General features: G+C 44.0%; 1 protein-coding gene across 3 annotated transcripts in view; it reads left to right on the forward strand.

Annotated features, from left to right (window-relative positions):
• The first annotated feature begins 9193 nt into the window (after positions 1-9193).
• Positions 9194-27476, forward strand: part of SGPL1 (sphingosine-1-phosphate lyase 1) — a 60905-nt gene continuing 42622 nt past the window's right edge. Inside the window, exons 1-2 of one of the 3 annotated variants that reach the window (XM_055274593.2) lie at positions 9194-9421; positions 10105-10174. In XM_055274593.2, the coding sequence (XP_055130568.1) occupies positions 10148-10174 (27 nt within the window). In that variant the 5' untranslated portion in view covers positions 9194-9421; positions 10105-10147. Of the gene's footprint in view, positions 9422-10104; positions 10175-27476 lie in introns of those variants that run through there. The other 2 variants (XM_063637913.1, XM_063637914.1) reach the window with 2 other exon arrangements.

Here is a 27476-nt window from a genome sequence, read left to right on the forward strand (position 1 = left end):
ATCTTAACTCATTACATCTGCCATGACCCTATTTTCCAGTAAGGCCATATTCTGAGGTACTGGGATTGAGGACTTCACCACATGGATTGTTGGGGGACACAGTTCAACCCATAGCACTTAGGATAAATTGAAATAGCATCAGCATGAACACAGTTACTCTACTGGTTACTTCTGCTAAACAACCTTCAAGTCAGAAAGAATCCTGTGGTTAAGGGAGAGGTACCGCAATCCAGCTGCAACAAGTTAAAGGTATAGCCCACTAGCTATGGGTTAGTTTGCCCTGAGCTCTGAATGTGACTTCTTCCCTGGGAATCTTGGCTTGAGGGCACATGTGGGAGCCTGCTTGCCAGGCACAGGGTAGCCTGTGGCTTTGGGAGTCTTGTTTTAATCTGCTCTGTCACTTTCCAAAGGTCCGTCTTCTAAGCTTATGCCATTGTTCTACCCTAGAACCAACTATTTTCATTCTTTGCTGAATACCTTGTCTGCCCATATGAATTCTCTCCAAGCCATTCTCCATACCACGCAGAGGGATTGTTCTAAAACACAAATGTGATATTGTCAGTCCCTTGACTGAAAAGACCTCAACGGCTGTTGCTCTTTGGATGAAGATCAAAACACTGTTTCCTACAGGACCGGGAAGTCTCAGACAGGAGGCTTGCCATCTGCATTTGCATTTATTTAAAAAACAATTGAACTAGTGACATTCTGTTTCTTGATCTGGGTGGTGCTGAACAATGGTGTTCACTATGTCAATATTCATCTAGCTCTACACTTTGATTTGTGGACTTGCCTGTACATACAGTATATCCCAATTTTAAAAAATCTTCAAAACAACTGAATGAGTTGCCCAAAGTTCTGGGAGTTCCTTGGTCGTATTACACTTTATGATCTTTTAGATCTCTTGACCATCACCATACAACTAGAGATTTTTTTCCCCCTTTCTATCTTGGGAGGAAAAAGATGGAATTAACAAACAGAGGCGATTTAGTGAGTTACGTTGTGGTCACAAGATAAATTATGCACATTGTGACAGGGAAATCACATAGTCCTATAAAATTATGGGCTCTTTTTGTCCAGAAATTATGCTGGCTTGCTATTTCCTGTTATTAATTAAGAATAGAGAGGGACCTGCCTGTTGCCCCTGCCTGCAGCACCTGGAGGAGAGAGAGAAGTCATGATCAGCCTCATTTCTGCCCCAGGGACTGCATTATTCTCCTTTGAAGCAACAGTGCTTCCCCTAGAGCTTGGGCAAGGAGAGGGGCTGCAGGCAACCCCTGTGTCTGCCCCAAGAAAATGGGAGTTCTGAGCAACTTGGGTGTATGCAAAAAGGAAGATGGCTCCACAGCCATACATCTTGGGTGTATGGAAAAAGGAAGAAACCTCCACAGATGGCTGAAAAGCATTGTTGGTAACATATGAAGCTTGAGTCTAGGGGTAAATGACAAGCCCTTTAAATGGGCTCTGTTTCTTGGAGTGCTGAACTGTTCCCACTGTTTAACATAAAGAACCAAAGTAGCCCTTGCAAAGAGGGTGAGAATAATCTCTGACTCTGGCAGGCTCTTAGGACATCATAATTTTAAAATTGAGAGAATTTTAAAAAATCTAGATTTCTGTCTTTCCTTGGAAAAATGAGATGTTGAACTACCCTACTATTCTATTAAAATTGCCAGGTATGGTGGCTCATGACTGGGATGCTGAGGCCAGTGGATCACCCAAAGTCAGGAATTCAAGACCAGTCTGGCCAGCGTGGTAAAACCCCGTCTCTATTAAAAATACAAAAATTAGCCAGGTGTGGTGATGTGCATCTCTAATCCCAGTTACTTGGGATTAGGGCAGGATAATTGCTTGAATCTGGGAGGTGGAAGTTGCATGAGCCAAGATGGCGCCACTGCACTTTAGACTGGATGACAGAGCGAGACTCCATCTCAAAAAAAAAAAAAAATAAAATAAATTGCAGTATCCATGACATCTTGTCCCAAGCACCATACTTTGTGCTTCCCTTACATTGCTTTGCTTCCTCCCTTTCCACAGCCCCAAGCATCTCCTAACTTACCATATAGTTTACTTATTTATTATGTTTATTATTCTGTCCCCTTCTGCTGGAATGTAAGTTGCATGAGGGCAGGGCCATTTTTTTTTGCTCAATGATCCATCCCAGGCCCTGAATATTGCAACCTGGCATTGAATAGTTGTATGCATGTTGAATGAATGTAGCCTGAAGCCTACATTCCCAATTTGCAGCAGTCACATTATCTGCCTGGGCCCCTGAAGGCATGTGTTTTTGCCATGCCTGCCCCTACTGACCTGCATGCCAACTTCTCCCTTCCGTCCTCCTCAGGCTTGTTTCTCTGGCCACACTGGCCTGGCCTCTCCTACCCCACCATTGGCCCTCTGCACTTGCTCAGCCAGAATGCTCTTCCTGCCCCTCTCTGCCTGGCTAGCTCCTGTTTCTGCTCCTGCTGTGTTCTCAGCTCAAGCTGTCCTTGATCCCTCTGCCTAGGTCATTCCCCCAAGCATAGGGAATATTCTGTCCTTAGTCACCGACTAGAGAAAATTCCTTTCATTCAGTTTTAAGACATAAGAAACTCTTCATCCCTTGTGAATTAGGGTGCCCCCCCACCCCTGGCTACCCTGACCTCTGAGCTTAGGATACAAGTGCTGCCCAGCCCCTCTGAGTCAACCCTGGAAACCAGTTCTACAGGGCCAGGCAAGAGCAACCCTGGGCCAAGGGCTGAAATTACCCCACTGGTCCTCTGTCTACCCAGGACTTATATAATGCTGGGCCTCTTCATCATGTCCTATCTGTGTCAACACTCAGGAGGGTGGTGAGAGGGCCTGGTCCCCCCAGGGCATTCTGGCAACATGATCATCCTTCACAGCAGGGCCAGGACAAACACTCCCCAACCAAGTAACCATATGACAGAGGGCCCTTCCTGGGCACCTGGAGACAGACAGATGGAGTTACCAAACAGAGGATTCTGGGAAGGGCAACCCCAGTGGGCCAAAGAGAACTCTAGACTGACAGAGGTGAGGAACAGCTTCCCCTCTCTACCCAATTTTGAGATGAGGAAATTGAAGCCCAGAGAGAGTTAATGGTGCATCCAAAGCCTTACAGCACAGCGTCCCAACAGCCCTATAAGAACCCACAAGCTTCACAATGTTTTCTGGGTCTGAGCTTCTGGGGCTGGAATGTCAGGAATTCTAGGTTCTGCCCCCATTAGCTGCAAGACCAAGACTTAGAAAGAGATGAGAATGGGTAGAATGTTGCAGCTGTTATCCGGAAATGTACAAAATACAGATGACTGGGCCTCACACCTCATTCACTCCATCTGCAGGAGAGCCCTGACATGTGGATTTTGAAAGCCTCCTTGGAGATGCTGACTATCCATGCTAGATGGGCACCTGGATAATGCTTAAGTCCCTTCTAGCTTGACAAATCCTCAGCTGTAGATATTAAAATGCTGCTTGTGCTGGAGTGTATCCCTGTCATCAGTCCACAAGAGAAGCTCTCACTGGGGCAGCCGGGCTCCCTAGGGAGCACCCTGGAAATTAAAAAAAAAAAAAACTCTTGGTTGTCATAATGATGAGGCTGGTGCTTCTGGCATTCAGTGAGGGGAATACTGCAGTCCTTGGGGCAGAAATGAGGCCCATGATGACTTTTCTCTCTCCTCCAGGCACTGCAGGCAGGGGCAGCAGGCAGGGGCAACAGGAAGGTCCCTCTTTGCTCTTAGTGAGGGATGCATCCCATCACAATGAAGAATTGTCCTGAGTCCTGTACATCTTTTGAATGTACTGTCAGAATATTCATAGAGGTGAAAAGCTAGTTCATAGTCACATGAGCCATAATCAACTTCACTTTACATGTATGTTTAAAAAAAAAAAACACCCTGGTGCAGTGGCTCATGCCTGTAATCCTGAAGCAGGTGGATCACCTAAGGTCAGGAGTTCGAGACCAGCCTGGCCAACATGGTGAAACCTTGTCTCTACTAAAAATACAAAAGTTAGCCGGGTGTGGTGGCGGGCACCTGTAATCTCAGCTACTCGGGAGACTGGGGCAAGAGAATCGTTTGAACCGGGGAGACGGAGGTTGCAGTGAGCTGAGATTGTGCCACTGCACTCCAGCCCGGATGACAGAGTGAGACTCTGTCTCAAACAACAACGACAACAACAACAAAAAAACTACATGATTTTATTATACAACCTACCTGGAGTACAACTACCATGTTGAGAGCTGCGTGTAAATTGTCCTGCATTTTGTCTGGAACGTTATCAACCTTAAGCCACAGTTTTGTAAAATCACATCATCCATGGCAATGCTGCTCACATAGTAATTGAGTCACTAAGACACTACCCCTGTACTGGTCTGCGTCTGCAGCTTTCCTATCCATGATGATTTTATCTAATTCTATGAATAGCCTAATTTAGTCCTTATTTCAAAATGTCAAATATAAAGAAAACAGTGACAGCACTATTCAATTAAATATTGCCTTCCTGTAATGCAAACATATCCATTGTAAGTCCGTGCCTCTGCCAACTTCATGTATGATTTTATTACCATGACATTCCCTTTTAAAATTATAGTGCTATATTGATTTCAAGATAGTAAAAGAGAGTTACAAAACAATATTTGTTATAAACAGGGGTGTTGGATCTGGTTGGTTTAGGACTTACTGATCTACAAGCAATAAAACCTGCAGGAAAACGGTAGATCTGTAGCTCTCAGACAAGCCTTGCAAAGGCCTAGCATGCCCTAGAGAGGGCAAGGGGCACGTTGGAAGGACTAATCAACTTGTTAGGATCAGTCCTGATGGGATTCGAAACTAACCTACAGCAACAAGGTGAGAGGGCTGGGCTGGGCTTAGTCAATCACACGGCTCAGATTGGAATCTTATTTGAGCACACCCTGGATGTATGTGGAGGGTGTTAGACCAATAATTCTTGGCCGGGCACGGTGGCTCACACCTGTAATCCCAGCACTTTGGGAGGCTAAGGTGGGAGAATCACTTGAGCCCAGGAGCAGCCTCGGCAACATAGTGAGGCATTGTCTTTATAAATTAATAATAATAATAGTAATAATTATTGAGTGCTTATGGTGGATCAGGCCTCATATGTGATGGGCACACACATACTTCTCTTACAATTGCCACGGCAGTCCTAGGGTAGTTGTTAATTCTTGCTTTACAAAGGAGGAAGCCCAGGCTTGGACAGTTAAAACAACTTGCTGGAAGCCACACAATGATTCCTGGGTAGAGAGCTGTCTCCCTGCCTTCAAAGCTATTTTGAAGCCACACAATGATTCCTGGGTAGAGACCTGTCTCCCTGCCTTCAAAGCTATTTTGTCAAAGGAAGTTTATATTTATTCAGTGTTTGAGAAACAGCTGCTCTCAGTTTTTGCTGTTTTGCTAGGAGTGACTGTGCAGCCTGGATAGCAACAATGGTGGGTGTATTAGTCCATTTCACACTGCTATTAAGAACTTCCCTGAGACTGGGTCATTTTTAAAGGAAAGAGGTTTAACTGACTCACAGTTCCACATGGCTTGGGGAGGCCTCAGGAAACTTACAATCATGGCGGATGGTGAAGGGGAAGTAAGCCCCTTCTTCACAAGGCAGCAGCAGAGAGAAGAACGAAGGAAGAACTTCCAAACACTCATAAAACCATCAGATCTCATGAGAATCACTCAGTGCCATGAGAACAGCATGGGAGAAACCACCCCCATGATCCAATCACCCTCCCTCAACACTTGGGAATTACGATTTGAGACGAGATTTGGGTGGGGACACAGAGCCAAACCCTATCAGTGGGCTTCTTTAGGAAAGATGAGGTTTCCTTGGGAAATAACTCTTGGCTCTCTGAGGGCTTGGCCACTCTGACTTTGATCAAACTGGCAACTGGGGCATGTACCTGGGTGAGGTCAGGGGGCCCATGATAACTCGGTGACTCGCTGCCCCTTGCTCACTCCAGTTGGTAATGTCGGGGCATTTGGTCCCTGCTGCGGGGGCTCCCATGTCTGTCTTGCCCTTGGCCTCTCCTCCCCTAGTGGCCAGCTCTGCTGTGATCAGCTCAGCCTGCTGCTGGAGCTGTGTGCTGGTTTCCTGCCTCTTCTTGGGCATTCTGGGCTCCAGGAACTGTTTGTTGGTTTCCTGTGGGCCATTCCTTTCCAGGACGGGCCTAGAGGCTGCAACCCTCCTAAGATCTGCCCACGCCCCTGTCCTGAGGTGAGCTTCTCAAGAAGGTCCCCAGCTGAGCAAGGGGTGTCAGGAACAAGAATGGAGGCAGGAGAGTGTGTGCGCCTGCTTTTTAGAGTGGCAGTGTGCACTCATGCATAAGGGGGAGGCTGTCACTAACTTGGCCATGGATGGCTGCCATTTTAAGCAGAACCAGATTTGCTGGCATGAATTGTTTAAACGATGGCAGGCACAAGCACTGCAGGGAGATCCTCCCAGCCTAAATTGAAGAAGCTACAGAGAGAAAAAATCCCAGACCATCTTGCTCCACACCTCCCTCCCCCGTCTCAAGCCTTCCGTCATCTGCGGGAATTTCAGTGCCTCACTGACACCTGAATGACAATCTTTTGTCATCCTGGAAGGCACCATGATGGTACCAAAGGACAACTGGGGAGCATTGGTTCCCTCCCCAGCCCCACACAAACGTGTTCTTCATCAGCCTCCTTAAGCCATCCCAAACAACCCACACGCTTAATACAACTATCATGCCTTCTATCTGGGCAAAGTGCCATGTGTCTGTAGACACAGCTACTCGGGAGGCTGAGACAGGAGGATCGCTCGAGCCCAGGAGTTTGAGGTTGTAGTGAACTATGATAATGGCTGTAAATAGCCACTATACTCCAGTCTGGGCAATATATTGAGACCCTGTTTCTAAATAAGCAAACAAAAATCGTGCTTTCTCTGCAAACAGGGTGTCTAGGGAAGTGCTTCTTACTTTCTTGTGCATTAAGATCATCTGGGGACCTTGTTAAGCTGTAGATTCTGATTCAGGAGGTCTGGAGTGGGGCCCCAAGAACCTACATTTATAACAAGCTCTCAGGTAAAGCCAATGCTGCTCTCAGGGAAACCACACTTGCAGAATGGAAGTTCCAGATAGCCCTCCTCTGCTTCTGACCAGCCAGCTAAGTGCCTCCTAACTTCATTCTGCTGTCAGAGAGAGTGTGGGGTAGGAGAGCAGGGTGGTCTGAAGTCTCTCTCTCTCTCTCTTTCACACACACACACACACACACACACACACACACACACACACACACACAGCTTCATGGGCTCACAGAGTTGCAAACTCAGACCCATGTTCTAGGCTGGGCTCTGCCAGGAACTGCCAGGAGTCGCATCTCTCTCTGGACCTCAGTTTCTTCACGTGTATTTGTGGATTTTCTGGGATGGAGCTGGCGAATAGCTGAAGACCCCTCTAGCTCTACCATTTTTTGATTCTAATTAACCAAAAAGCATATTTGAGGTCCCCCCTACAAATTCTGAACCCTTGGCTTCCCCTTCAAACTCCCACGCAAACTCCACCCCATCCTGCCTGTGTGTCTTTGGAAGGATCATTTCCGTTTTTGGTCTTGGTGTCCTTGTTTACAAGTTGAGGGATGATAAGAGTCACCTGATCTGGGCAAGTCAGGGCATAAATAAGGCTTGTATGTAAAGGTGCCTAGCATAGTTCTTGGCAAAGTAAGGATCAGTCGATATGATTGAATTGGTTTCTGCATCTGGGAAGAATAAGCAGACTGCATACTGTGTGTTAGGGTGTAGGGAAGAATCAGACATGACCCTGCCCTCCAGTCATCTGGGTGCACACATTCTAGATTAAAGGATGTGGGGGTGGTAACTAACAAGGAGATGGAGAGGGGGTGTGCAGTTCCTGGGGGATCTGATGAAGAATTAAAGCAGAAGGGTAGGAGATGGAGAATGGGAAGGCGTACCTGAAACCCTAAAGCAACTCTTGATGAGTAGGCATTGGCAAGAGGCCCCAGAACATTTTCTGATCCTTAAACACTGAGAATTCATGTCTGCTGGGGAGCAGTAGTGAGGGTGCTAAGGGTTATGGGGGTGTTCATGCCTGAGTCAGGGGCTCTGGTTGGTAGAGATGTCTGGGAGTTCTGATGGAATGGGGGTGAGGAGGCCTAAAGACAACCTGTTCATAGTCTCAGGGCCTTAACCATTCTGGCTGGGGAATTGGGAAGTGCTGATGGGGTATGCAGAGGAGGGCAGCTGTGATAGTACATTTCATCCTGAAAGCACTACATGAGGCTAATGACGGTAGTGATGATGATGCACTAATTTTAGTGTCATGGCAACATTTTCTAAGGGGATGGAATTGGGTACCCTCATTAGTGTCATCTTTGTTTGAGAGATTTCAAGAGTCTATCTAGGTGTCATTTTAAAATCTATTGAAAAAAAATCTTGAATGCAGGTCATTGACCAGTTGGTTCCATGTAACTGCACTGCCTTCTGCTTCTACTAAAGCAATGTTGTGACAATATGGACAAGTCATGGGAAACCTATTTGAGACTTAGTATTTTCTTTTTCTTTTTGGAGCTGGGGGTCTCACTATGTTGCTCAGGCTGATCTAGAACTCTTGGACTCAGACAACCCTCCCGCCTCAGCATCCCAAAGTGCTGGGATTACCGACCTAAGCCACTGCGCCCAGCTGAGACTTAGTTTTTTTAATCTGGAAATGAAGGCGACCTTTGTGATCCCAGTGGGCCCTTGCACTTGCGTATAAGGTGATTCCCAGCACTGCTCATGAAAGTAGTGATGGCAGAGTAGCCTCTGCTCTCCATTTTATTTTCGGGGTAGGGGGGCAGTGGTGGAGGGGACGATGAGGATGGTATTTCCATTAAATGAGTTTCCTTGTTGCGTTTCTTCAGGCACCACTGACCTCGATGGAAAAATGAAGTCCCCGGCCCAGGAAAGAGACCCAACTCTGTGGCTGTTCTGGATTAGTTTGTACAATGCCCTGCAGACCTACTCTCTCAGGAGGCTCCAAGTGACCAAATGTGACCAGAAAGTTTTTTGTCCAAGGCAGTTTGGAAGAGAAGTTGGTGACCGTCGGGATCCCACAGCCGCCCCAGGACGGCCTGGTTGAGACATTCACCGGAGGGCCTGGGTGCAGCTCGCTGCCTGGCCGGTAGGCGGCGCGCACACGCCGTGGGGCCCGGGTCCGGGCGTGCGCGCGGCTGGCAGCAGCGGGGCCGCGCACGCCAGGGTCCGGGAGCCGGGCCGGTGCCCCCGGAGCCATTTCCGGGAGGGGCGAGGCCGGCGGCTGCCGGGCCTCCAATCTCGGCGGCGGCAACAGGAGATCCTGGGTCTCGCGGCCTGCGAGTACGTCGCCTGTTGAGGGAGACGCAGGAGGTGGCGCCGGCCGGGTGCTCGAGGGAAGGAGACTGGAAGCTGGTTCCGGCGTGAGGAGGTAGAGGGGCCGCCGCGGGCTCTGGGGGGCTGTGAGGGTCGGGACGGAGGCGCCGCGGGATGAGGAGAGGACAGGGGCCCGGTGGGCCGAGGGCGCGCAGAGGCGGCGGGGGCGGGCTGAAGGCGTGCGCACCAGCCGCCGAGGTTCAAGCGAGTGGACGGCGGGCGGGCGCGGGGCAGCGGTGGGGCGGGTCTGGAGCCCACGCCTGCCGTGGGGTAGGAGTGGGCGTGGGCGGCCAGGATTTGCTGGTCCTCCGACGGGAGGGGAAGGCTGTGAGGAGGGAGGGGTGACAACGAGAGCGAGGCCGTGCTGCTTCTGAAGGGAGTGCGGAGGAGGCAGGACCCTGGCACCCTCGGCACCTTCAGCCCGGGTTAGGTGGCCTGGGCTGGGCTCCCCACCCCGATCGCGCACAGACGGGGCGTTTCCCCTAGTTTCCACCTGGGTGGAATGCTTTGTGGGAGTCTGGGTCTGGATTAGTTTCATCAGCTGTGGGAGGGAAACCTAGTTGCAGCAGGATTTTGATTCGCTGGTCTGGGGTGCTAGGGGTGGAGTGATATCTGGGAGTGAAAGCTGAGCCTTCAAAGGAGGGAGAGAACCATAACTTGGCTGCTCTGGCGAATCTAGGTGGGCCGGCGAGACAGTTTAAAGCTCTAGAAGTAAACAAACCTGGTTCCCTTTTACAGAGTCTGAAAAAGGGGAGCGCGGAGAGGAGGCTGGAAGAGGAAGATGGCTAGTACAGACCTTCTGATGTTGGTGAGCCTTTTGCAGACATCCTCCTGGTTCCAAGGCACTTGTCTCCGTTTTTTTAGTCCAAAGGATCCCAGTGTGTAGATTTCACCTCTGATGCTTGCTTTTGGTAGCTGAGCATTTCTGCCACCTTTTATTTTGTTTTGTTTTGTTTTTTTGGAGATGGAGTCTCACTCTGTTGCCCAGACTGGGGTGCAGTGGCATGATCTCGGCTCACCGCCACCTCTGCCTCCTGGGTTCAAGCAATTCTCCTGCCTCAGCCTCCCGAGTAGCTGGGATTACAGGCGCACGCCACCACGCCCGGCTAATTTTTGTATTTTTAGTAGAGACGGGGTTCTCCATGTTGGCCAGGTGGTCTTGAACTCCTGACCTGTGGTGATCCACCTGCCTTGGCCTGCCGAAGTGCTGGGATTCCAGGCGTGAGCCACCGCGCCTGGCCAACCACCTTTTATTTTGGATGAATGATCAGGATGAATAAATGGCTGAATTAAATATATCAATACAGTATATGTAGAACTTAAGTTATAGAAGAATCTTTTTCAAAATTATTATTTTTTAAATGAGACAGGGTCTTGCTATGTTCCTCAGACCGCAGTACAGTGGCTATTTACAGGCATAATCATAGCTCACTGTAACCTGGAACTCCCACTTCAAGTGATCCTCTTACTTCAGCCTCTGGAGTAGCTAGGACTAGGAGCACAAGTCACCTCTCCTGGCTTTCTTTTTCATAATTCTTGCAGTTTTAATCCCTCCATTCCCATACTACCAGAGCAGTTTTGAAACCTCTATTACTACGTTTTATCAGGGTCTGCCATATATTAGTTTATCTGAGTGTTTGTCTTCCAGATTAGAGTTATGGTTCCTCAGCAGGCAGATAATCGTGTCTTCCTTGTTTAGAGATGAATAAACACCTAGCATGGTGCTCTGAATATAGTATGTGCTTAACAAATGCTTGTTGGATTGAACCAGTCTGAATTTAAGTTCTTTTGTTGGGCAGAGAGGTATGCCTGCTTTAGAGCTGTTTCCTCTCCTCCTGAGATCTTTCTGTGCTGTTTTATTGAGCAGGGAAGAATAGCGTTGCTAAATGCGTGTTTATCAAAATGACATTTTATTTTTGGGACTTTTATGATTCCTTATGGACTTTTTAGTGAGAATTATGGAGAGTTTATAGCTTTGAAATTGTGGTATAGAAAAAGTGTCCGGGTTTAGTTTGTTTGTTTTGTTTTTGAGATGGAGTTTCGTTCTTGTCGCCCAGGCTGGAGTGCAATGGCACAATTTCAGCTCACTGCAACCTCTGCCTCCCGGGTTCAAGCGATTCTCCTGCCTCAGCCTCCCGGGTAGCTGGGATTATAGGTGCACAGCACCATGCCTGGGTAATTTTTGTATTTTTAATAGAGATGGGGTTTCACTGTGTTAGGCTGGTCTCTCAAACTCCTAACCTCAGGTGATCCACCTCCCTTGGTCTCTCAAAGTGCTGGGATTACTTACAGGCGTGAGCCACCGTGCCCAGCCAAGTTTGTTTGTTTGTTTGTTTTTGTCACTTCTCTGAGTGCAAAATCAGTGGTTTAAAAACAATTAATTTCTCTCTCTTGATTTCACTATACCAGAGGATGGGTTGGTGTCACTGGGAAACTGGCAAAAACTGGTAGTGAGATTTCCTTATACTGGGTGCTGACATCGTAGTGGCATAACCTGTAAGGTCTGCAGGGGGCATAAAGAAGAGAGAAACTAAGTTTTGATCCATTGTGATTTGAGGCAGGGAACTAGGATAATTTTAGGTTGCATGTGAGAGACATAGATGAATACTTAGGTTATCCACAGATCCCAATGAAAAGTTGATCGAAAATAGTTTCTTGCCCCAAATTTCATGGATTTTTCAGTTTTAATTAATACCCTTATATAACTTAAAATTCTTATTAAAAGACCATTATGTTAGAAATACTGGAAACTATAAGTAAGGGAAAGGAAAGGGGATTTGTTAATCTCCTCTATCTCCTACATCCCCTTCATTCCCCTCTACCCCATGCAGTAATTTATCACCCAGAAATAACTGCTGTGAGCATCTTGGATGGTTAATGCAGAGTCACTTGTAGCAATTGACAGTTTCTGTTTATCCTCTTACAGAAGGATATGTTTATGTAAATTATAGGTTCTTATATGTAAGATATTTCCCCATGCACAGAGATATGGTTATTACTTCTAGGGCCTATGCATTTACTTCAACAGAACAATGACTGCTTTTACTCGGAATATTAACTTTGGAATCAGTTTTGTTTTGAGGTATTTCTCTAGCTGTTGCCACCACCTTTCACCTCCTCACCTGTTAATTTAGAATGTTTAGGAGTGTTGCTTTGCTTGTTGCTGTAAGGAATTAATCCACATAGATGTGAGTGGCCCTAGGCAGTCACACTTTCTGAAGACAACATACATGTTGTGTGAAGTGCTTTCACTGGAAAAGTTGTCATTCATTCCTTGACTGTAATGTATAATACCATTTGGAACTAAATGGTAAAGAACCAATAACCAAGGCTGGGTTTTCAGTGGCACACTAAACCGTCATTCTATGAGGTATTTCTCTAACTACTTTATATGATATGTCAGACATGTTCTTGGCCCTCCACCTGGGAAGAAAGGACCTAAGTGAATGAAAAAATAACCTCAGTGCAGTTTAGCATCTCAGAATTAGAAATAATCTTAGAAGTCATGTGATGCAGCTTTTTTTTTTTTTTTTTGAGACAAGGTCTCACTCCAATGCCCAGGCTGGAGTGCAGTGGCATGATCTCAGCTTACTGCATCCTCAATCTCTGAGGCTCAGATGATCCTTCCACCTCAGCCTCCTGAGTAGCTGGGACAACAGGCACATGCCACCGCTCCCGGCTGATTTTGTATTTTTTTTTTGTAGAGATGGTAGTTCGCCATGTTACCCAGGCTGGTATCTAACTCCTGGGCTCAAGGGATCCAACCGCCTGCCTTGGCCTCCCAACGTGCTGGATTACAGGCATGAGCCACTGCACCTGGCCTGTAATGAAGCTTACGTTATACACGAATCTGTTGAAGAGTGTCTCTGAAAAATGGATATCCAGTCTCCCATCTTTTCTGGTAATGGAATAAGAGAGCAAACGCTAGGAAACAATACAAGGTGGATTCAGGAATAGTAATGTTAACTCCGATAGCTAACATTTATTGAGCATGTATTGCATGTTAAGTGTAGGAATACTGTACTTATTTAATTTTCACAAAAACCTTTTGGTGTCCTTTTTACAGATGAAAAACGAGGCTTATAGAGGGTAACCACAGCAGTTGAGTGGTGGAGCCACGTTTAACCTCAGTTGGTCTGACTTCAGATCCCTCCCTCTTGCCTACTTTGTGTCCTTACCTCTGGTAAGGGTAGAGGTTGCTGACCATTATGACTGATGGGAGAGGGTCTTTGTGGAGCAGATGGAATAGGATAGCTCCACCCTCTAGGGGGCACTTTGGGAATGGGGGACTGGGGGAGGAGGGAATCTTTTTTCTTCTAGTGTAGTCTGAAAATACATGTTTTATTATTAAATTATTATTAAATCTTGTTTATTGGGTCAGGTGTGGTGGCTCATGCCTGTAATCCCAGCACTTTGGGAGGCTGAGGCGGGCAGAGTACTTGAGGCCGGGTGTTCTAGACCAGCCTGGTCAACATGGCAAAACTCTGTCTCTACTAAAAATACAAAAATTAGCTAGGCATGGTGGCGTACACTTGTATTCCCGGCTATTCGGGAGGCTGAGGCAAGAGAATTGCTTGAACCTGGGAGGTGGAGGTTGCAGTGAGCTGAGGCTGCACCATTACACTCCAGCCTGGGCGACAGAGCGAGACTGTCTCAAAAAAAAAAAAAAATTGTGTTTTATTTTCCTTTACATCACATTTAATGAATTATATTGAAATTTTAAAACTTGTGTCTGCAGGCATAGTGTTATAATCTTTAAATGCCATTTCAGAATAGTAAAAGGGATTACAGAATATTTGTTATAAAAAGAGGGCATTGAGTCATAGGGTTGAAAACTACTTGTGTGGACAGTACGCTGTGAGAGAAAACCTGGAGATGACCTGGAGTCCACATATAACAAGCCTTGAATCCGGACTGACAGGCTCGGGCTATCAGCCCTCAGTGTGTTCCTGCCCTCAATTTTGTCATCATTTGATTAGGATAATTTGCTTGCCTTTTTCCATTTGCTAGTATGTGATGTGTCATAGACTGCAGTACTTTCCACCTGTGTCTCATAGAGAATAAAATGAGTATGTTCATCTGCTGAGAGTTGTGATGATGTCAGGGAATTCAAGTCAGGTAGCTTTGTGGCAGCCTTTCTCCCCCTTGGCAACCATTCTTTTTATTCATACTCTCCTCCTTGGTGCTAGAGGGTGGTATCACTTTGCAAGTTGCCAGATATTTGTAGTTTTTAAGAAAAAGGTATTTTATAAAGCCAGTCTACCCCTTAGGTGGTTTTTTCTTTTCTCATCAGAAAATGATGACTAAATTAGCTGGTATCCATAGATGAACCAAGGTTAGCATGTGCACCCTGGTAGTGCTAGGTGGGGTTTGAGTGATAATTGCTTATCTAGGGCAGTGGTTCTTGACCAGGGGCAATTTTGCCCTCCAGTGACATTTGACAATGTCTAGAGACATTTTGGGTTGTCACACCTGAAGGGTTCTGCTGGCATCTAGTGGATAGAGGCTAGGGATGCAACTAAACATCCTACAATGCACAGTTTCCTGCAAAAAAGAATTATCTGGCCTAGAATGTCAATAGTGGTGAGGTTGAGAAACTGGTCTGAAGTTTCTTACCATAGATACCTGGATATCTGTGTAGTCTGTGCTTTCATATGGGTGGGGAAGTGGTTCCCTTCTTGGAGGTTAACGTGTCTGTTATTGTCTCACTTGGGGTTATTTTGCCCATGGGTCAAGCCTTGCTGCTCAGGAATGTGTATTGGAGATGGTGCAGCATGATCTTTTATAGCAGTGCAGAATTCTTAAGCAATGCTGTCCTCTGCAACATTTCTGCACCACTCTTTTCTCGATTTGCAAACAGCAAGCTTTCCTCAGTTTCGTTTTTTGGGTTCAAAAATTGAATATTTCCAGGTCCCTGAGCGTCTTTATCTGTGACCCTTGAATCTTCTTCAGGGATGCTTTCTTTCTGAATCTCAAATGGGATTTAAGCAATAAACTGAAAGATTGACCTTAGGAGCTCTGTTCTATTATTTGAGCCTTGTGTCTTGTTTGTAGGATTTGTTAGAAGAAAGGGAAAATTCATTGGGATTGTTGCTAGGACGTTAAAAAATTTGTTGACATTTGAGTGGCCGTTGTAGGATGAGCACTGTATTTGGCATTCTCCCAATGTTATAGATGAAACAGATCTATAATAATTTCCACAGCCTTTGGTTTAAAGGAAAAGAGAGTTATAAACAGATAGAATCCAAATCCCAGTATTTGACTTAGCTTTTCAGTCTATGTGTCAGGAATTTTTAGTAATATTTACTTTCTTAATTAGGTTTTACCCAATCTAATATTACATACAGTTTGTGCACATTGGTGGCAGAATTGAGAATCAGCCTGGGTTTAAGAATTTCCATAGGGAATTGATGGGAATCAGTCTGTATGTGTAAACGTACAGAACCCAATTACTGAGAGAGAAACCATGCTGTGGGGGAAGGGGAGATAGGGGCCCTCTGAGAAGATGGAATAGTGAAGGCTGCGAGTAGTTTGTGGATATATCAGTCATATCTTGGCATAATTCAACAGCATACTAAGGGATCAAGGGACTATTTTCAAGGCTGAGCAGGTTTAAGGAAAACATCTAGATGAAACATCTAGGGGCTAGCTAGCAACAGGAGAGCCATTATCACTCTTTTTTTTTTTTTTCTTTTTTTGAGACGAGTCTTGCTCTGTTGCCCAGGCTAGAGTGCAGTGGCTCGATCTCGGCTCACTGCAACCTCCGCCTCCCGGGTTCAAGTGATTCTCCTGCCTCAGCCTCCCGAGTAGCTGGGATTACACTCTTAAGCCTGTGAGAGGGCAAGGAAGGGAGTAGTTTCTGGAACTTTGAGCGAGTTGAGATAAAGGAGAAGGTAACCTGTAGGAATGCCAGCCAGTGACCCAACAGGAAAGGAATCAAAGGGAATAAATACTTCAAACTCTTTTCCTACCCTCTGATCTCCTGCTGTAGCCTCCCATTGGTCTAACACAACTGGAAACCAGAAGTTAAGGAGTCTGGTTGATTTAATTCAGAGGGTGGAATCTGGAGGCACATAGCCGAGCTGGAAAATGCTGGATGGAGGATCTAGAGGAGGAGATCATCTGGAGGGGAGAACACCCAGCATGCTGGAGTTGAGGTCAAGTTTGTCTTAAAAGGCACAAATGAGGAGATAATTCTTGAACAGACTCTTGAAGGTAGATAGGATATGGATTATAGAACGGGCATGTTCCCACTGATTTTAACAGGATCGATTCGGAGGCACACAGTTGCCACAGCTTTGGCAAGCCCAAAGCTGCTTTGTTCCAGTAGTAGCCTTAGAATCTTAATTGCCTGAAGGGCCTTTAGAAGTCCTGCAGTCCAGCTTTCTTGCTGCCTAAGGATCCCTCTACAATGCCCTGTCAGGAGTGAGTGCTACATACTTTCTCAGGGAGTTCTTTCCACTGTTGGACAGCTTTAATTTTTAGCAAATCTTCCGTGTGTCCAAATCACTGAATGCATCAGCTAGAATTAGTTTTGAGTGTATATAACAGAAAAACCTAAAGTAATAGAGATTTTTTAAAAGATACAAATATATTTCTTTAAGAGAAAACTGGCCCGGCGCGGTGGCTCACACCTGTAATCCCAACACTTTGGGAGGCCGAAGTGGGTAGATCAGTTGAAGCCAGGAGGTCAAGATCAGCCTGGGCAATGTGGTGAAACCCCATCTTTACTACAAATACAAAAATTATCTGGGTGTGGTGGTCGGCGCCTGTAATCCCAACTACTCAGGAGGCTGAGGCATGAGAATCGCTTGAACCCGGGAGGTGGAGGTTGTAGTGAGCCAAGGTCACACTACTGCACTCCAGCCTGGGTGACAGAGTGAGACTGTCTCAAAAAAATTACAACACAATACAATACAATACAACACAACACAACAATACAATACTACAGTACAGTACTACAGTACAATACAATACAATGCAATACCAATACAATTCCATTCCATTCCATTCCATGCTAATAAGGCCATTCCTGAGTCTTTGAGGCGCCAGGCTGCTTCTGTCTTTGTCATTCCACTGTCAGTAGTGCATCCCCTACTGGGCCAGGGTAGCTGCCTGGGGTTCCACCTGTCAGGTTCATGTTTCATTCATGAAGAGGAAGAGGAAAGGGAAAAAGAAGGGCTTGTCTTCCATTTTGATTAAAGAAGGGCTTGCCCTCCATTTTAATTAAAAATTATTTTGGAATTTATTATACATGCAGAAGAGTATAGAAAGCACATATCTACATTTTAATGAACAATAATAAAACAACGATACCAGATTAGGATATAAGCCATTTATCTCTAACTCCGTATGCTCCACCCTGTTACAAATACTTCCTTTCTTCCCCTCTAGGGATAACCCCGTCCTGACTTTTATAATTATTCCCTTGCCTTTTTAAAAATAGTTTTAACCACCTGTGTATGCATCCTAAGTTTAGTTTGTTTTTTTTAAACTTGATGTAAATGGATGCATATGTATCTTTATTTTTGTGATTTTCCTGTGTTGCTCAGTATTCATGAGATCCATGTTATTGCATGTAGTTTAAGTTCATTCATTTTTATTGCTGTATATATAGTATTTTATTGTGTGACTAAACTGCAGTTATTTATCCATTTGACTTATAATTCACATTTGGGTTGTTTCCAGTTTGAGGCTTTTTCAAACATTACTGTTATGAGCGTTCTTATATAACAAGTGATCACAAGTGCAAGAGTTTTTCTGGCATTTGTGCCTAGGAGTGGAATTGCTGATTGTAAAGGCGTACATGCCTAACTTCACTAGATATTGCTAAACTCTTCTAAAGAGACCAATACAATTTATACCACTATCAACAATATATGAGAGTTATTTCCACCCAACTTGGCAAACCTGATATTTATAAAGCTTATTTTTTGCCAATCTGGTAAGCAGATAAATGTAATTTCCATATGCATTTCCTGATAACTGATGTGGTTAAGTACCCTTTTCAATGTTTACTAACCATTTGGATTTTCCGTTTTGTGGCTGCCTCTTCAAGTCATATGCCTTATCAGTTATTTCTCCTTTTTAGTTCTATTATTAATAGATTTTGCTGTATATTTGCTGAGATTTTGTTACTAGGTGCATTCAGATTTAACATTGTTACATCTTGTAAGTTGAGCTTTTCATATAATTTGCTTTTTGACATAACATAATATAGCTACATCAGCTTTTTGTCATGAAATAGGAAACTGCAAATGTATGATAAATGAATGAGTTGCCTGTTAGTATAGGCAGAAACTGCAGAACAATCCTAGCCCATTATTCAGGCTTTATGTATCAGCGATTTGTTCTGTTATCCCATAAAGTGAATGAGTCATTTTTGAGTTTAAAAAAAATCATAGGGCTTTTTTTTTTTTTTTTTTTTTTTTGAGACGGAGTCTCGCTCTGTCGCCCAGGCTAGAGTGCAGTGGCGCAATCTCGGCTCACTGCAAGCTCCGCCTCCCGGGTTCACGCCATTCTCCTGCCTCAGCCTCTCCGAGTAGCTGGGACTACAGGCGCCCGCCACCGCGCCCGGCTAATTTTTTGTATTTTTAGTAGAGACGGGGTTTCACCGTGGTCTCGATCTCCTGACCTCGTGATCCGCCCGCCTGGGCCTCCCCAGAGTGCTGGGATTACAAGCGTGAGCCACCGCGCCCGGCCATAGGGCTTTTTTTTTAAGGTCCAATTTGCATACAGTAAAAGGCGCAAATCCTAATTATCCAGGTCAGTAAATATTTATGTATTAATATACTTCCAGATCAAGATATTAAACATTTCCAGCACTCCAGCCAGCTTCTTAATGTCCCTTCCCAGTTGATACCTACCAAAGTTTTGCTTAGTTTTGCCGATTTTGAACTTTACTAAAGTGGAAACATACCGTGTATTCTTTTTTGTAAGTGGCCTTTTTGCTCAGCATTGTGTTTGTGAGATTTAGTCATGTTCTTAGGTAGCATTATTTTTCTTTCTTACTGCTGTGTAGTGTTACAATGTATAACTATATTGTAACTAATTTGTTCTGTAGTTGTAGAACATTTATGTTTCTAGTTTTTTGGCTATTGTGAATGACACTACTGCCTTCTTGAACATGTCTTGGTAAACATAAAACGTAGAGTTGCTGTGTGGTAACGTGTACTGCCAAACAGATTTCCAAAGTGGTTGTACTAATTTACACTCCCAGAGAGTTTTAATATATAACTTCTTGATTTAGCTTTGGGCAGCAAATGTTAAATTTCTGTCATCTGCATACCACACATGGAGGAGAGCACTGAGAACTCTTTCCTGAAGCTGTATAGGCACTTTGATTTTATTTTTTATTTTTATTTTTTTCTGAGACAGGGTTTCACCCTGTTGCCCGGGCAGGAGTGCAGTGGTGCGATCTTGGCTCCCTGCAGCCTTGAACTCTGGGTCTCTAACCATCCTCACTGAGAAGCCTCGGCTTCCTAAAGTGCTGCGATTACGGGTGTGAGCCACCATACCCAGCCTGTACAGGCAATTCTAAAATGTGAAATGCCCTTCCTTTTCTGTAATTTCCCCAGAGAATAAAGCTTACTGCATTCTTGTTTATCTAGTCTGTAAATGTTAATACACAATTGATGGGAATAAAGCAACCTTAGTTCTTTTTGAGTATGAAAAGGACCCTGTTAAGGGCAGAATTTAAAATATTTGTAGTAGTTAATTCTCAGGTTAAAATCATAACCTTCTAGAATGCTTTAGATTCTAAGTGGCTATTGTAGTAACACTTTATACTCAATATTGGGGGACCATGTTGTTTGGAGGCTTTTGCTGAAGCATTTAATTCCATTCTTTTGAATTCATTTTGACAGATGGGTCTAAAAAGGAGTAGATCGATTCTGTATTGAATTCCAGTCTTAATGGCACCAAGTCTTTGAGACAATTGAGGCAAATTGGAAACTCTGTTTTCACATTCTTCTGAAAGGGGATGCCTTTCAGAAGTGTCCTGAAGGGCCCCGGGGAGGGCAAATATGAGGATGCCAGGGTAAGTCTGCTCCCTGTCTGGCTGTGTTGGGCCAGAGTGGAAGAAAGCCTAAGACTCTGTTACCCAGCCCTTTCTGAAAACGTTTTCAAATGCTTTCTCAAGAATCATGACCGCAGGAGTCAACAGTCTGTTTGGATGACTGAAAACACACAGGTTTACGATCTGTAAAGATAGTAGGTAACTGATTTAATCCTGTTGTATAGGTAGGCCAGAGGGCACTCACAGCCTTCTAATTGATTTAACAGATTGTTGAAGATTAAGAGTTGACTTAACATCTTTCTTAGAAAACTGAGAAACAGCTCATTACTAAGGTGTGTTTTATTACCACCATCTGTGAGAAAATACAACATAGGCATGGGAATCAAACTACTTAAAGCCTCTTCCAGCTCCTTTGTGACTGGGAAGGTTGCTTTTCCTTGTTGCTTATTGAAGAGAAAAGGAAAATGTTTATCATTAGATAATTCAGGTTCACTAAATATTTAATGAGTGTTTATTATCTGCAGTCATTTTCTTATTACCTTATCTCATATAATATTCACAACAACCCTGTGAGTGGATGATATCTTTTTTTTTTCTCCTGAACTTTTTGTTGAATTATCCCGATGGCTTCTATTTTTGCAGATGAGCAAAGTCCAGTTGCATAGAGGTTTAGTGTTGTGCCACACATCACACAGCTTCTAAGTGAGAGCTAAAATTAGAGTTGAAGGTTTTGATTACCCGTCCAGACTTTCTAGGACACCACAGCTGCCTTTTCTGTAGAACACATTAACATGACTCTCAGAGTCCACAAGAATAGTGGTGAGGTGTCAGTTCAGGAGAATACTCAAAGGTCACTGTCCTTTTCAGATATCTGGGTAGTTGCTACAGTATGTGCTTAGGAATTGCTGGAAAAAAAAATTCTTTAAAATCTCACCATTTTAGCAGTTAATAATCCTGGCTATAAACTCGTAAAAATATACCTTTAGGCAAGTTATTCTTAGGTAGTTATGGTTGCTTTCATTTGGAGTCCAGAGCTTTACTCTCTATTTCTGGAGTTGCAATTTCTGCTGTCCTTGGCCCATTTAGACACTTTTTCAGAAGGCCTTTTAAATTTTATTTTTTTATTGAAAGAAAGCCTGTGAATCCAAAGAATCTTAGGTGGTTTCTTAGCTGAAGGGACATTTGGTGAACACAAATGGAATTGTTAGGTCATGATGCTTTTTTAAGTGTACAACTCTGGTGTTTTGTATATTCACAGTTGTGCAGCCATCCCCACAATCAATTTTAGGACATTTTCCAAAGAAACCCAGTACTCAGCAGTCACTTCCTTATTTCCTTCTCACCAGTCCTCAGCAACTACCAGTCTACTTTCTGTAGATTTGCTTAGTCAGGACACTTCATGTAAATAGAATCATAGAGTAAATATGTGGTCTTTCCTGATTGACTTTTTTCACTTAATGGTTTCAAGGTTCATCCATGTTGTAGCATGGATCAGAACTGCACTCCTTTTTATTGCAGGTATAGAGCTTTTCCTACAGAATTTTAAGTAATGGATATATCTAACAATGTCTCTTGTTCTCACCTGCAGGAGACACAGGGTCTTGGGCTTACTTTACTTATATAGGACCTTTTGTAATACTGAGGCTGTTTCTATGCTTTATTGTAGAACAGAAGTTATTAACTGGGGAATATGGACCTTTATGACTGGCCTTTAGGATGTCCTGAATTCTTTGTAATTATATAAGATTTTATGTTCACAAGCATTTTCTGGGGGTTGGAGGAGTCTGTGGAACAGCAAAGATCTCTAGCTTTTGTTAAAAGATAATTTTCAAAAGTAATATCCTGACTCTTATACAGACATAAAATGAACACGTGTTGAAGATTTTATTTTATTCCAAAAGAGGAAACCAGGCAGATGTTATAACTCGTTCAAAGGAGAGGTCTAAAAAGCTGCTCACTTATAGATCAGGAATATCAAATGAATGTGCAAATGGAGGCAAAACAACTCTCTGTCCTAGGGGTAGGAAAGTCAGGTGAACCTTCACCTGACAGGGCAGAATTTGCATATTTAGGGATCTAGATTACTTTGCACTGCTATCAGTTATCTACAACTTTCAGAGCTGTAAACAGCCTCCTCATAATTAGAATCTGGTAACCCCGGAGGGGCGTCCCAGATAATGCATAATTTTTCATTGGAAGCCGTAGGGAAAAACTCTGTCCTCTACTCTACAACAATCAACACAGAAGAGTTGCGTGACCAAATGTGTGGGATTTTTTTCTCCACACTCCAAGCAACAGACATCACTGGGTATCCTCTAATTCAATTCTGACACCGTCTACCTGGAGATAGCGTCAGATCTATGGGTTGAGGGCTCAGTCCCAACCCATACCTGTCTCCCCCAACCCTAACCTGTCGCAAGTCTGGTCCTTTGAAATGTCTGACTGACTGTCTTCAAGGTGAGGTTCCCACGACCTCCTCTTAGATTGGATTAATTTGCCGGAACAGCTCACAGAACTCAGGGAAACATTTACTTAGGTTTACACGTTTATTTTAAGGGATACTGCAAAGGTTACAAATGAAGAGATGCATGGGGCAAGGTATAGGGGAAGGGGTGTGGAGCTTCCATGACTCCCTGGGTGCACCACCCTCCAGGAACCTCCATGTGTTCAGCTATCCAGAGGCTCTCTGAACCCTGTCCTTTTGGGTTTTTATGGAGGCTTCGTTACATAGGCATGATTGACAACCATGTAGAAATGTGACTGGACACAGGAGGCATGATCTCATACTAATAGACTGACCGGAAACCCAGCAAGGCCTGTCTGTTCAGGTTGTCATTGGCCTTTCTGTGCAGCCTTCCTTCCTGCAGAATATGGGGCACGACCCTCCCAGGAGTGAGGGTTTTTTGGCCCACAGTTGGACTAGAGTCTTGCTTTGAGGCAGGTAAAAGGAGGACAGGAGAAGGTCGAGAGAGATTCTGTTTCCTGAGGCCCAAAGTGCCCCAACATTATAATAAAAGACTATAACAAGGGCTATGGGGGTTATGAACCAGGAACCGTGGATAAAAACCAATATATACATATAACATCACAGAAGCACACTTTCCTGCTCACTTTGAATAGATATCACAAAGTTTGAAACTCTTCCAAATATTAATTTTAAATTAAATTTACTCAGCTGCGTACTTCAGCTTTTAAAAGTAGGTTCTTGGTAATTTTGAAGGTGCACTTTCCAAAGGGTGTTTATATAGGTTGAAGGTCAGTCAGAGACCTAGGGATAGGTCCCTGTTTATACTTTTGAGCAGGCTTACGTTTTGGAAATCTCTAGAGAAATAGCTTTAGTTAGGTTACACTTCTTAGCAAATATCCAGTATTCCTCACTCTAATAGCAGCATGACTGTTGTACGGAAGGAATTTCTGCAAATGGTTATGAAAAGTCTAAGTGTCTTAACTCCGAGACAAAGATAGAGAATTCTGTTAGTAAGATAAGTATGAGACTGGAGAAGTCAGCTAACTTCTGCCCTTCTTCCCCAATCGTGATATGCTCAGATAAGTTAAGACTTCTTTCTGTGAGAGAAATACGGGATCTTTTCCACTAGATCTTGCTTATTATCCAGGAAATTATCATTTCTAGTTTTTAGAGAATGATGAAACTCATTTGTACTTTGAAATATAACCTGTATACATGTGCACAGTAAGTCATTTAGCTGTTTATTTTCAGAGACTCTGGGATTTCATAGCAAACTTAGCAACATTCCATGTGCAAATTTGTATATTTTTCCCCCTATATCTTACCTGCTTGCCTTAGGCTGGGAGTCTATTTTCGTACAAAACTGGTAATTGCTCTTATCTCTGTGTCCTTCAGTGTGTTCCTCTGCTTATTGAATTCAGTTTTATGCATTTAGTCTTCTGTCCTAGTATAAGCTCCTCCTGATACTTTTAAAAATGTATTTCAGAAGAGAGGTGCTCAGAATTGTTACTTAACAGAATCAGCATCTCCCTTTACTTGATGCTTTGTCCTGACCACAAGTAAATTAATAAAGTGACCATTTAGCAGTTTTTCGGATTCAGCTTTTAGGAACTTAGAAGCTGTGGTTTTCCATGAGTGCACTTCTGAAGACTTAGGAACATTTCATATGTGTGTTCTTTCTGTGGTCAAGATGGTTTTGTTTTTTCAGGGATAGAAAGATGCTTTGCCTGAATACTCCTGTGCTAAGTGTATAGCAGTTGGTGCTTGGGGAATGGTACCAAGTGTACGTATCTAGCAAGGCCTGGCTAGAAGGGAAAATGTAGACTCTTAAGCTTTTTGAGATGAACTTCTCAGATACTGGATCTCTTGACTCACATAGTGGAATTTTGGGGGAAGTATGTGGTTTGCTTTTTGTCTCCTAAGAAATGATGATTCAGTTTCCTCAAACATTTCTTGCAGTCACTACTGGTTGCTTGGAATGGCTGTCTGGTTTTGTTGCTCAGTTCTTACTTCTTTAATGACCCAAGAGGATTTTCCCTTTGGGGTTGTGATGTGTTTTTTATGAAAAACTTTAATGCCTTTGGAGGCTATAAAGACAATAGTATTTTCTTACCTATTTACTTTGCACTTTGAAGTTCTGTAGACTGTAATATGAAAGAAAATCAGATTAAATTAGCTTTGCTTTCTGTTTTTTTTTTTTGGCGGGGGGCAGAAGTTGATAAGAATAAATATACTAACCGAGTCTCTTCTGTATTTTAACTTCACTCCCTAATCTGAGGCTTAGTCCTTAGAGTAACATTTGAACTGGGTAGAACAGATTTTTCTTTTCCTCAACAGCCCATTCCTGCTGTAAAGCTCAGATTTATGGTCCTTCTGGAAAAAGTATTAAGCGTTGAATAGTTCAGGAAAACAAACAAGAAATTCTGTCTTCTTTGCAGGATTGTGGGGTAGAAGATTTTGATTTTGATTAGTATCTGGCCAAAGAATAAATATTAGGCAGGAACAATGAATTCATATCTAGTAGAGTGACGTGACTGGGCCCTGACTTTTAACACTTCCGAGGAAAGCTTGGTGGATATCTTTTCCCTGCTACCTGTATACCGGGTAGCCATTAAGTTTGGTGATTGGGTGTCAGTAATATGTTAAGTCAGCTACTGGGTCATCTTTTAATAAAATAAAAAGATGGGGAAGAGAAGGGATTCTTAAGCAGGGTTGCCTGTCAGAATCACCTGAGGGAGGTTTACAAAATACACATTCTGTACTCAGTGACCCTCTGGGTGGGGTATTCTCACCCAAGAAGATGATTCATTCCAGGAATCATGCTTCTTGGATGATATTGATGTACCCCCACTGGCTTAATGGAAAGAATATTGAAGAAGAAGATAGATTCTCATGGGGGCTGTGCCTCTAGTTTGAAACCAGGGAAGGCACATTTTGGTATTAGTCTGTGGCCTCAGTTTCTTCATCACTGAAATGAGATTGGACTATAGGTGGTCTCTAAGGTTCATTCAGACAGTAACATTTTATGATTTTGAAGACAACTCTTCTGAAGTACTTTTCAAACTAATTTCTTTCCATCTTTCCTTTGTAAGCAAATAAGTAGTATGAGTGTAAGTCTCTAGCTCAGAGAAGAATGAAGCTTGCAGTTCGAGAAGGCCATGCAATAGCAGTTCACTTCCCCAAAGTGCTCAGCCCTTGTAGGACGCTGTTAGGTCATCTGGAAGTTCTGTATGCCTTCACTGGGAGCATAGTGAAGATGAGAGCCTTCCCTTTGGCTCTTGGAGTAAACTAGCTGACAGGACTATGAGAACTGTTGGTCTCCTGATTTGTGCCACTGATAGTTTGGCTCTGGAAAACTAGGCAGTGGAAAAAACAATGCATTTTAAACCAGAAGATTTGAGTCCTGGCTCCGCTATTTCCCAGCTTTGTGACCTGTAGGCCTCAATGTCTTCATCTGTGAAGGACAGATTCAGCTCTGATGGCCTATGATGTGATGAACCTTGTGAACTTGTAGGTAGAGTGCCACTGTGTGCAGAGTCCAGTTACAGATTACCAGCCATTCTCCTCTGCATATTCAACCCACTGCCACTGTGTCTTGTTAAGCTTAAATAGGAGAGATGTGGGAGAGAGGAGGCAGAAACATCCTAGGATCTTGCAAAACAAAACTGTCAAAATATAGGCAATATCATAATTACTTTATTTGAATAAACATTGAGTTCCTGCTGTGTTGAAGATGCTGTTTTAGGCAGTGTAGGAGATAGAAGACTTATGTCCTCCTCTTAATTTGTATTCTTATCAGCACCTGGTACCATGGAGAGTTCATATATTAAAATTATTTGGTTATTCTCCCTAACCAGAGTTGAATTCTTTCCTTCTAGGACAAATTAACTCATAATGCAGTAGGCTAATGCAGTTTGGCCCTGAGTGACTCTTGAGAAATACCCTGAGTTGAGGCACACTGGAAACGTGGCACATTAGAAATGCCAAGAAGAGGCCGGGTGCGGTGGCTCACGTCTGTAATCCCAGCGCTTTGGGAGTCCGAGGCGGGTGGATCACGAGGTCAGGAGATCGAGACCATCCTGGCTAACACGGTGAAACCCTGTCTCTACTAAAAATACAAAAAATTAGCTGGGAGTGGTGGCGGGCACCTGTAGTCCCAGCTACTTGGGAGGCTGAGGCAGGAGAATGGCTTGAACCCGGGAGGTGGAGCTTGCAGTGAACCGAGATTGCGCCACTGCACTCCAGCCTGGGTGACAGAGCGAGACTCCGTCTCAAAAAAAAAAAAAAATGCCAAGAAGACATTGTACAGGAGAGTGAAGGAAAACTTTCTGTAGGGAAGTAGCTTTCCCAGAAACTTGACTCTATAATGAAGCTATAGAGATCAGTAAAATCATTAGGGCATTACTGTTTTGAACATTTCCTCGAGTGAATAACAGACTTACACTCAGGGCTCTAGGTCTCTGTTGTAGCCCAGCAAGCTGCATTCAGACAAGGAGGCAGTTTGAGAGGTACAAGTTGTTATGGAAGCCTGAGAAAACTGGTTTGTGTGCACTTCAGTTTTGACCATACAACCTTCACTCACTTAGCGCTGTGCAGTAATCCACTGAGCAAAATTGCCACATTTTC

Source organism: Symphalangus syndactylus, chromosome 4, assembly GCF_028878055.3.
Source record: "Symphalangus syndactylus isolate Jambi chromosome 4, NHGRI_mSymSyn1-v2.1_pri, whole genome shotgun sequence".
Lineage (NCBI taxonomy): Eukaryota > Metazoa > Chordata > Mammalia > Primates > Hylobatidae > Symphalangus > Symphalangus syndactylus.